General features: G+C 35.2%; 1 protein-coding gene across 1 annotated transcript in view; it reads left to right on the top strand.

The window, feature by feature from the left end:
- MAN2A1 (mannosidase, alpha, class 2A, member 1) overlaps positions 1-12,383 on the top strand; it is a 167,376-nt gene that overhangs the window by 68,439 nt on the left and 86,554 nt on the right. The window contains exons 8-9 of the mRNA XM_012647374.1: positions 1,767-1,944; positions 10,875-11,077. Of these exons, the coding sequence (XP_012502828.1) occupies positions 1,767-1,944; positions 10,875-11,077 (381 nt within the window). The remainder of the gene's footprint in view (positions 1-1,766; positions 1,945-10,874; positions 11,078-12,383) is intronic.

A 12,383-nucleotide genomic window follows, 5' to 3' on the forward strand; every position in this document is an offset into this window, starting at 1 on the left:
TTATAATTAAGTTGACATTTCTTACCTGGTAGAATAAATGAAGAGCAAATTGTATCTGCATGTCTTCAAATGAGATGTTGGCCAGTTGATTAGTCATGAGTTCACTAAGTATGCGGTGAACTGCAGGTGGTATAGGTTGGTTACTTGGCCTTCCCAGTGTTGATACTTACTGAACAGGAGCATGAGGGTTAGCATAGATGCCAGTGTGAAAAGCATGTCATTAAAGTTTGTGATTTCCTTCCTGTGTGTGTGCTTTATATGTATAAACATAAGATATGGTATTAGGTCTAATAGTAACCCCTTTTTTCTCCCAGGCTGCCTAGGGAATCTTGTTGGATGCTCAATGATAGTATATTTTGTGTCTGTGGTTTATATATTTGATTTGTTTTTTTTAATCATTTTTGGGGTTTTATTTCTATTTCTATATGGTTAATCTCATTGTTCATGCATTTTTAATTAAAAGTTATAACCTAAATGTATTTTCGGTAAATGTGGAATGTTAGTATATCACTAGTAAGGATTAAGTAATGTGCTAAATGCTAACCTCAGAAAATCAAACATTATATGTTATATAAGAACACTGGTTATGTTTTACTTACCATGCTATTATGTTATTGATAAAATTTAAATTTGCTAATCAATTTGAGAAACAATGTAGAAAGACAATATGAGATTCTAATTTTAGTTAAATTTTTTTTATAAAATACCTCTTTCCATCATTGATTTTTTTGAGTTACTTTTGTACATTTTTATATTGTGAATTAGAATTTACTTTTGGGTAATTCTCGAAGTGAAAATTCATTGAATTTCTTGAATTTGAATACTAAATTAAAAAAATACTTCTCATTTATTCACTAATTTCTTAAGCTTTGGCTCTATAAACACTGTAAACTACTCTATGTTCCTCTGTTTGTTTAATTTCATTTTCACAAGCCCTCCGTCTTACTTTGTTTTCCTAGACTTCCTTAAATGACTTCCCAATTCAGCATTTTCCAAAGGATATTCTGCAGAATACTAGAATATGAAATATAAAAGCTGTTCCATCACATCAGCACGTTGTATTTAGCTGATATTTTGAGTCATGGGTTAGGGCCCAGGGAAATAGAAACCAAAATAGCTAATTCAACTCCTAAGCCTTATCCAGTGATCAGTACTGAAAAGGGCACTGTGACAAATATAGATTATTGATGGCAAGTGTTAAGTGAGTTGATATTTTTTCCTTGAGAAGGGGAAATATAGTTCTATAAAATGTTATACATTAAGATTATTCATTCCTTTTGGTTTTGTTCAAAATATACTTTTTTCTGTTTAATCAGGCAATTTTAGATTGGAGAAATGAGTATTATAGCAAAGCAAACTTCAAAGTTTATATAGGTGATACGCCCTTATTGTCTTCTTGGACTAAATTATCTTGAAACATGGGCTATCTGGGATTCAATCTCTGTGGTTAGGCTTCAGGAAGACATTGGTGTATGAGTAATTGTATGCCAAAGTTGGAATGTGACCATATTACTCTAAGGATAATCCATTGGAAACTGTAAGTTTTTCCCTCTGATAAGAATTTATGAATATTTTAAATGGTTAATGAAAATTAGTATGGTAGTTAAAAAATGTGCTTTTAAATCATACTAACCTAGAATATAGATAAAATATACAATAATTTCATTGAATATAATACACTTTTGAATTTAGTTATTTCTTTTTTAATGAGTTGCCCTGCTGGCCTTTTCTTAATCTAATTCATATTTTCCCTTTTTCTTTTGTAGGGCTTCGTTGCTTTTAGATCAGTACCGAAAGAAGTCAAAGCTTTTTCGTAGTAAAGTTCTGCTGGTCCCACTAGGAGATGATTTCCGCTACTGTGAATACACAGAATGGGATTTACAGTTCAAGAATTACCAGCGGCTTTTTGATTATATGAATTCTCAACGTCACTTCAACGTAATGGTAATGAGAAAACATTGATTTGTGATATTGTATTTGAGATGAGCCTTCATTATTAAGTGAAGCTATAACACAAGTTCTTAGTTTGTCTTTCATCCCAGTATTTCTTAGAATATATAATTCCTATGTAAAAGTATCATTCATTAAGAAGAAAATTATTGCATACTGTAGTTCCATTTCTAAAGTTGTTCCTTTCCTACCATTCCTTGAGGATTAGAGAGATTACTTTTATGTGGTTGAAAATACACACCTACTAAATTGTGATATTTGTTTTTCAGGGATGTTCTGTTTTTCTACAAGCATTGAAAGTTTGTTGTTTCTCTCTGGCAGTTGCATCCTTGTGATTTAGTAGTGTGACTGGCAGATGGGATGAACACGTCATGAATTTTGCAAACAAATATCTTATGTCCAGAGAATACACTAGCATTTTTCTTAAGTGAGAAGACTTTTAAAATTAATCATGTCCCTCTGGTTCTTACTCTTTTTTTTTTCCCTCATGGAAAATTTAAAACATAGCCTAAAGTTTTGAGAACTGCAAAAATAGTCCCCTTCTCCCCATATCAATGGCTCAGCTACAGCATTCATCAACTGGCGACCACTCTTGCTTCAACTGTGCCTGCTGCTGTCTCACCCCTCCCTTGGGATTACGCTGGCACAAAATCTCGGATGTCGTGGAGTTTCATCTGTAACTATTATCTCTAAACGATAAGGATTCTGTTTACAAATACTCTCACAATACCATTATCACATCTAAAATACAAAAATAATTTGAGAATATCATATCTGGATAGATTCAGATTTTCCTGATCTCATTTTTTTAAACAAAGGCTTTGTTTGGGTCAAGATTTAAGTAAGAGTCACGTATTGCATTTGGTCAATTAGTCTTTTTACTTAATTACAATATTGATTTTTTTATCGATGCACAATTATATATATTTATAGGGTGACTGTGGTATGTTGATTCTTGCAGACTATGTGTACTGATCAAATCAGAGTATTTAGGATATCCATTGCCTTGAGCATTTATCATTTTTTTTGTGTGGAGACCATAAGTGTTTCTTTTCTTTTTTTCTTTTTTTTATTTCCCCAGTTCCAGAATGCAGAGACAATAAGTCTTTTAAAGTATTTTTAAAATGCGTGTTAGAAACCCTATGTAAGAAAAGTAATTATTCAACATGTTTATTATTTCACACATTAGCCTGTAAAACATTAGAAGATTTGTGAAAATATTAATACTATAGAAATTACATGATATTTCTGTGTAGGAAATTAGAAAGCTGATAACAGACCACAGTTTATGTAGTAAGAATTCAAGTTTATTAAATAAACTTAATATTAAATAGATATTAATAAACAAAATATCGGGTATATTCAAATTATTTACAATAGAATTTTTACCAGCTTATGAACTCTAAGCGTAGGGACTATGTTTAAATTATCTCTGTATTTTCTTCAAAGATGAAGCTCACACATGGGTATTTTATCAGAGCAGGAGGTATGCATGGGGATGTCTTACCTCGAAATATGTCTTACTGGGGAATAGTTTTGGAGTCCGTAGTAGCGCCTGGTCTCCTGCCTGACTCTGAAAAATTAGATCCTGATTTTAGTATTTTACCTATTTCCACCTTTGTTTGCCCACTAAAACAATATTTTTATAGTAATTTTAAAAATCGAAGTATCACATATAGGAGAAGTGCACAGACTGTACAGAGAATTTTTCATGTTTAAAAGCTCCCATGTAATCACCATCCAGATCAAGGCGTAGCACATTGACAGCATCCGGGAAGGGCCTTCCGACCCCCTCCCAGTCGTCACCTGCTTTGCCTTCTATTACCACGATTAGTGTTGCCTGGTCTTGAATTTTATATGAAGGGAATCCTAAGTGTGTACTTTCTTTGTATCTGGCTCTTTTTTGTTCCTCATTGTGTTTGCGAGATTCGTCCACGTTGTTGCATGCAGCAGTGGTTCATTCCTTTTCAACGCTGTGTAGCATCTCTAGTATCCATTTGACGAATATACCACAGTTTATCCGTTCTATTGTTGTTGGGTATTTGGGGTTGTTCCCAGTTTCTGTCTATTACAAATGAAGCTGCTTTGAATATTTTTTGCCTATTTTGGTCACATGTGAGTTTATGTGAGTATAAAATGGGATGGAATTTTTTGGTCATTGAGTATGCACATGTTCAACATTAGTGTACATTACTAAACAATATTTCAAAATAGATGCATTGGTTGTTGTGTTGTATGACAGTTTTAGTTGTTCCACACCCTTACTCACTTTGTATTGTCAGAATTTTTTTTTTTTCCATTTTTATCCCTTTGATGGGATGATTTTATTTTGTATGTCTCTGGTGGTTGATGAGGTTTAGCCTCTTTTCCGAAGTTTCTTGTCATTTGGGTGTCCTCTTTTGTGAAGTGCATAGTTAAGTCTTTTGATGATTTTTTTTTAAGTAAATTTCATCTTTTTCTTACTGTTTATAGCTCTTTTATATATTTTGGATTGAGTCTTTTTTCAGATAAAATTTATGCAATTATTGTCTCCCATTGTGTAGCCTGTGTTTTCACTTTCTCATGCTGTCTTTTGATGAACAGAAATTCTTAATGTTAATTAACTCTAATATAACAGTATTTTTCTTTATGGTTAGTGCTTGTTATGTTCGTTTACACTGTGGTCATGAAAATACATTTTTTGTGAAGCTATCTTCTAGAAGCTGTATCGTCTTATCTTCAACATTTAGATCTGTAATCTGTCTGGAATGGATTGCTGCGAATCCTCTGAGGGTAGGGTTCAAGATACATTTTGGCTCACATGAACATCCAGCACCACTGCTTGAAAAGACCATAGTTCCCCTACTGCACTGCAGTGTCATCTTTGTCATTGATCATGAGTGAGACCACATTTGTTTGAGTCTGTGTCTAGACTCTCTATTCAAATTTTTTGGTCTATGTGATTAATCTCACATTATCTCAATTACTACAGCTTTATAATAGGTTTTAATATCTAATAGTGTAAGTCTTCCAATTTTATTCTCCTTCACAAGATTGCATTGGTTATTGTTAGTCCTTTGTAGTTCTATATAGGTGTAGGTCACCTTTTTAATTTCTACCAAAAAAAAATTGTGGGGGAGGATTTTGATTGGTATTTCGTTGAATCCGTGGTTCAATTTGAATACAATTAACTTCTTTACAAATATTGGGCCATCTAACCCATGAACATGGTATATTCTTTGTATAATAATTCAGTTATGACTTCTGCATTTTAACCTGGTATCTAGTAACCTTGTTAACTTTATTTATTAATGTTATTTTTTTTGTGGATTCTTTTTGGATTTTTAGTGTATGAATAATCGCATATTTATGTCTTCCTTTCCAAAGCTTTATACCTTTCAGTCTATTTTCTTGCCTTGTGCAATGGCTGTATCCTCCAGTATAATGTTGAATAGAAGTTGTAAAAGTGGACATACTTTTCTAAGGGGGAAAACATTCAGTGTTTCATTATCAATCATGATATTTGCTATAGGATTTTGTAGATTCTGTTTATCAGATTAGGGAATTGTCCTTATATTCCTCATTTGCAGAATGTTTTTTCATTACTAGATGCTGAATTTTATCAATTGCTTCTTCTAGTGCATTGCTTTCTGTGAGGCCTTTCTGTCTTGTGCAGCGATTGGACCAGTACTCCAAGATAAAAATTTGGCAGATTGATGCATTTCCTTTCCCTCCAGAATTTTTGTCCCTTAAGTACTGGCTGCTTTGGCTGCTCTTTGGTATCTTCAGATTTTTTTCTCTGTATAGTTTATCTAGTTCTGTGGTCTCCAACCCCTGGGCCACAGACCAGTACTAGTCCGTGGCCTGTTAGGAACCAGGCTGCACAGCAGGAGGTGAGTGGCGGGCAAGCTATCAAAGAAGCTTCATCTGTATTTATAGCTGCTTGAACCCTATGTAAATAGGAGCACAAACCGTATGTGAACTGCACATGTTTACATAGGGATCTAGGTTGCGCACTCCTTATGGGAATCTAATGCCTGAGGTGGAGCAGAGAAGGTGATGCTAGTGCTGGGGAGCAACTGCAAATACAGATTATCAGTAGCAAAGAGGTTTGACTGCACAGAGACCACAATAAATCAGTTGCTTGCAGACTCATATCAAAACCCTATCAGTGAGTGGCAAGTGACAATTAAGCTGCATCTGGTGACAGTCTTTATAGTGGCAGGTGAGTTGATGTACTTCAATTGTACAGCTGCATCTGGTAGCAGGCTTTAAGTCAGAATCCAATGCTTATTTTAGTCCACACGTGACCCACCCATTATTTTATTTACCACTTCTGTCCATGCTTCTTTCCCTCACTGCTCAATTGTCTCAGTCACAGTTTAAGCCCCATAAGCTAACCCTAGCAAAAAAGAGTAAAAAACAAACGTCGCTGGGGATGTTCTTTGAAAAGGGGGAAAGACCCAATGATGAGACAACAGAAGACTCTGAGATTGCCAATGAAATGAAAGCTGTGTTTAAAAGAAAATACCAAGAGTTCTACTTAAATTATGGGTTCATAGCGACAGGTGATTCACATTTTCCAAGCCTGCTTTGTGTAATATATGGCCACCGGCTATCCATTGAAGCCATGAAACCTTCAAAACTGCTTCCCCACATGGAGACCAAGCAACCTGCATTAAAAAGTAAGCCTTTGGAGTTTTTCAAAAGGAAAAAAAGTGAACACGAAGAACAGAAGTAATTATTGAAGGCCACCGCTTCATCAAATGTGTCTGCACTGAGAGCATCATGCTTAGTGGCTAACCGCATTGCTAAAGCTAAGAAGCCCTTTACTATTGGTGAAGACAGTTGATCCTGCCTGCTGCTAAGGACATTTGCCATGAACTTTTAGAAGAGGCTGCAGTTCAAAAGGTGGCACATGTTCTTCTTTCAGATAGCACCACAACCAGACGAATTGATGAAATAGCAGAGGATATTGAGACACAATTGTTAGAGAGGATTAACGAGTCACCTTGGTAGCAATCCAGGTTGAAGAGTCTGCCGATGATGACAACAAGGCAACAGTGCTTGTTTTGTGCAATGTATTTTTCAGGAGGATGTGCATGAGGATATGTTATGTGCACTTTCGTTGCCAACCAACGCTACAGCTGCAGAACTAGTCAAGTCTTTGAATGATTACATCTCAGGAAAACCGATTGGTCATTTTGTGTTGATATATGCACCGGTGGAGCAGCTGCCATGACTAAATGGCTTTCTGGTTTCACGACTCGGGTCAAGGAGGTCGCTTCTTAACGTGAGTGTATGCACTGTGTCATCCATAGAGAAATGCTGGCTAGCTGAAAAATGTCACCTGAACTAAACAACGTGTTGCAGGATGTGATTAAAATTGTCAACCACATTAAAGTTCATGCCCTTAACTCAAGTCTGTTCGCGCAGCTCTGTGAGGAGATGGACGCAGAGCACACACGTCTTCTCTTACACCCAGAAGTGAGGTAGCTTTCTAAAGCTAGATCACTGGCCAGAGTTTTTGAGTTCCGAGAACCACTCCAGAGATTTCTTTTAGAAAAATAGGCACCACTGGCAGCACATTTCAGTGACATAGAATGGGTAGCAAAACTTGCTTACTTGTGTGACGTGTTCAATGTGCTCAACAAACTCAATCTGTCACTTCAGGGGAGAATGACAACTGTGTTCAAGTCAGCAGATAAAGTGGCTGCATTCAAAGCCAAACTGGGATTATGGGGGCAATGAGTGAACATTGGGATTTTTGACATGTTTCAAATATGAGCAAAGATTTTGAAAGAGACTGAGCCAGGGCCTTCTTTCTCCCAGCTGGTGCTTGATCACCTATCTCAGCTTTCAGAAGAGTCTGAGCATTACTTCCCAAGCACAAAAGACCTCCGAGTGGGAAGGAATGGATCCATGACCCATTTGTGAGTAAGCCAGGTGAATTGACTTTGTGCTAGAAGAGGATCAACTGCTTGAGATCGCAAATGACAGTGGCCTTAAAAGTATGTTTGAGATAACTCCAAATCTGCGTACGTTCTGGATTAAAGTCACGGCGGAATTTTCTGAGATTGCCTCAGTAGCACTGACAATACCCGTTTCCAACATCCTGGCTTTGTGAAGCAGGATTTTCTGCAGTGAGAGCAACCGAAGCAAGATTACAGAGTAGACTGGACATAAGCAACACGCTTTGGGTGTCACTGTCTCCCGTCACCCCCAGATGGGACTGTCTAGTTGCAGGAAAATAAGCTCAGGGCTCCCACTGATTCTGCATTATGGTGAGTTGTATAATCATTTCATTATACATTACAGTGTAATAATAATAAAAATAAAGTGCACAGTAAATGTAATGCGCTTGAATCATCCTGGAACCATCCCCTGCTGGTCCGCGGAAAAATTATCTTCCGTGAAACCTGTCCCTGGTGCCAAAAGGGTTGGGGACCGTTGATCTACTTAATCCAGTTATTTGTTTTCTGTGGGACATTTAATGTTTTTTTGTCTTAATTGGAGGCACAAATTTATTTTATTTTCATGAAAGGGAGAAAAAAAGGAAAAACTTGAATTTAGATAGCTGAAAATTGACATTGGACTAGCTAAGACAGTTTGCCATTTGTTATCACTTACTTAACAATTTATGCAATTTGTCTGTATTGTCCTTCTACAGTTTTCTTATGTTTAAGATTGAATTTGTTGCCTTTTAATATAAAAACCATTTAAATGTTTTTATTTATTTTAAGTGTCCCAAATATTTACTTTATATGAGCTAACAAGAGACTTTCTAGAAAAATTTACTTTAAAAACTTAATTTTGAAACTATTCTAGCACAGATAGAGGATTATTTTTAATTCTTAAAGACTGAGTTAAGTTTGTGAGAAAGCCTACTAGGCTACTTATGTAAACTTTGCTCTGGGAAATTGCCACGAAGGAAGTATTTTCATCCTGGCTTATACCAAAAATTAATTGAAATATTTTGAAAGGGTATACTCTAGTATTAATATTAACTCTGTAGCATGTCATAGATTCTTAAGTTTTGATTTCAAAGAAATTTTTGTTATTTAAAGTTCCTTATTATATAGGTGGGGAAAGTGAGACTCAGAAATATTTAGGTCTTCAAATATTTTGACACCGTTATTATGTATATTTCCCTGAGCTTATCTGTACCTGTGGGATATAAAGTTAATGCCGTATTTCCTTCTATTCCTGACCCTCATTTCTTGTATGGCCACACATACACGTACACATGTACATTCCGCTTTCTAGTAATGCTATTGAATGAGTATAAAAATGCTTACGATGTTAGCTAAAATGTATTAAGTGCTTATTATTTGCCATTGACTGTTTAAAGTGCTTTTCTTCATTTAAGTAGTTTAATTCTCTGAACATTTTCTGATAGATACTATCATAATGCCCATTATAGATGAGGAAACTGAGGCACAAATAGATTAACTTTCCTAAGATCATACTTATTTGGTGAAGCCAAGATAAAAGTAGATAGTATAGTTGAACATTGCTTATCTTTGATATAAAAATAAGGATTTAGACATTTATTGCAGCATAATTAGATTACAGTAACTTATATTTGTCCTATTAATATTATTGCTGTCAATGTTTCCAGTTGAAATTTTGCCTCTGCAATGGAAAAATAATAGCTAAAGCTTATACCATTGCCAGTCATAGTTTTAACACATTGACTGCCACACTAGAAAAAAAAAATTTTCCCTGGGGCCATGGTCTTTTATTAAAATGATCCTTTCTAATTTGTTATTTCCTATGTGTGAGTTATATGCAACACAATCCACCGTTTTAGAATTAAATTCTCAGTATTAATTGTAACCGTAAGAACATCAACAAGTAAGGTTTTCATGAGCCAGCTGGCAGGGTTTTGCTTCATGAGGCCCCGGGCTCAAAACTAGCCTGAGTGAAATATAACTCACATGGCATTCAATGTGTTAAGTTTTTTACTTAGAACCCTATTTGTTGTAACACAGGGACAGACAGAGACATTATGTTATATGCTCAAAACTGCATATCAGATAACTGGTAGAGATGAGATTCATACCTATGCCATTGCTGCATTGAATCAAAATGACTTAAAATATCTTTTTGTGTGTCTATACGGTAGGAAGCAGCATCTTTCTGTTAAAAGGAACACATTCCCTGTTGGATAATCTATTTTTAACAAGACTGCCTTTTAGTATCTGTTTATAAGATCTGGCATGATGTTTCCTTTTTCCTCTGATTTGTAGAATAGTTTGTACTCATAAAAATGGATTTTGGTACGGCTAGTTTAAATCATTAGTTAGAGAGACCTGTGCATGTGAGCAGTCAGCCTTGCCGTTCTTGTTACTCTTTGTGTGTTTTACTTCTATTTGGTGTTACCTCCTGGTAGGGAAAGTTTGGTTTTTCCAATGACTTGCTGTTATTACAGTCTCTCCTTTCTTCCTTACAATAACTCAACCGGGGCAGGGGGATGAGAGACAGGGGAGGGTATGATATATGAAATTCTTTATAGCGAACAAAGCTGTTCTTCCAGACTTCTAGAATATGTTACTCAAAATATGTGTCTTTTGTATTTGCCACTGCCCTCATCCTTCATTGATCTGGATTACTCCAAGTCCAGATTCCTACATACTTTGAAATTCTAGAGATATGTAAGGAGTTTTCATATCCACAAATCTGCAGATCCAGATAGCTCACCTCCTAACTGCTTAGCTGTACAAGCTTTCTCTTGTTTACTTTGTGACTTGATCCAAGTAAAAAAAGAGTCACTGATACTTTCCTCCCTGCTTCTGATTTTTGTAAAATCTGAGCTATATGTTCATCTTAACTTGGAAGGAAGCACATCTTAAATATTTATTAACTTTTCCTTCTAGTGTAAGAAGTAAATCATTTTAAAGTAAAAATGAATAATTGAAGTGTAACTTTTTTTTTTTAACTAGATACAGTTTGGAACTTTATCAGATTATTTTGATGCACTGGATAAAGCAGATGCAAATCAGAGAGAGAAGACCCAGTCAATGTTTCCTGTTCTAAGTGGAGACTTTTTCACTTACGCCGACCGAGATGATCATTACTGGAGTGGCTACTTTACATCCAGACCCTTTTACAAACGAATGGATAGGATCATGGAATCCCATCTAAGGTACATTTACCTTTAGATAGCTACATTTATTTATTCGCTTCTTTTATGTTCTTATAGCCTTTTTGTAGAGTTTTGCATGATATACATCATTTATGTAGTATGAATGATGTGCTTAATGTAATTGTGAAATTTTAATGCAATCAGAAATATGTCTCCGAAGTATAATCAAATTATTACATGGGTTTTTATTCTAGAAGGAAAAGTAGTTATCTAATTAGATTTTCTAGGCATTGTATTCTGCATTTTATATTTTTCTAATTAATTTATCTATATTATTTGCATGCCATATTAATATTCAGTGACACCATCATGGCTGTCTGCAAGCCAGTAATCTGATGGGCTGAATTGTTGGAAACATAGTTGAGCATCCAAGAAGCAAATAGGGCCTCTCAGCAACCAAAATGTGGTCTTCAAAGTACACAATCTAAAATTAATGTGTTTTATATGTGGGAGGACTTTAGTGGCTCCATCTCAATTCTTATTTACTCACTTGGAACACATTTCTGTAGTTATGATATTCTGCTTAGAAGAACAAAATTTTTAAAAAAAAGAACTGATGGGGCAATGATTGGTCGAAAAGTAAATGGATACAAAGAAGGCAGAAAGTCAATAGAAAACATAAAAGCACCAAACTAGCACTATCCAGTAGAATTTTCAATCACTGTCCAACAGAACTTTCTATAGTGATAGGTTCTATTTCTGCACTGTTGAATATGGTAGTCCGTAGACAGGTGTGACTTTTGAGCACTTGAAATGTGACCAGTGTGACTGATGAACTGATTTTTCATCTAATTTCAATTAATTTAAGTATTAATAGCCATGTGTGAGTGGTGGCTATCATATTGGAGAGTGTGGTTCTGAGTAACTGTGTCTGTTTTTTGGTAAAGATAAATTATTAATACCCCAGGGGCTCCTGAGGCTTTCTCTATATGTAGCCCAGTAGAGTAATTCATTTTTGTGATGAGTCTTGCTAGTAACAGAAAGTTGGATCATATCTACCCTCTTTTATATACTAGTGGACATTGAGTACGTTTTGGAGGAGCTTTTTATAAAAATCACGAGTTTCCTCAAGAGTTATATTTTGGTATAGTAATGTGTGTTTTTTATTATTATTACTTTTGTGCTGCTGATGTTGTTTGAAAAGCCTAACCTTTGACTATTATTTTGGATATGCTAGAGGAATAGATCTTATTAAACTTATAATAAAATAGTGTTTATATGTTATATTGCTTATGCATTCTTGCCCAATGGAATGTCACCCAGTTTTCTGTTATGTTATTCTACTTTCTATGATAAAATGAAGTAT

Source organism: Propithecus coquereli, unplaced genomic scaffold (assembly GCF_000956105.1).
Source record: "Propithecus coquereli isolate 6110/MARCELLA unplaced genomic scaffold, Pcoq_1.0 Scaffold265, whole genome shotgun sequence".
NCBI classification, from domain to species: domain Eukaryota; kingdom Metazoa; phylum Chordata; class Mammalia; order Primates; family Indriidae; genus Propithecus; species Propithecus coquereli.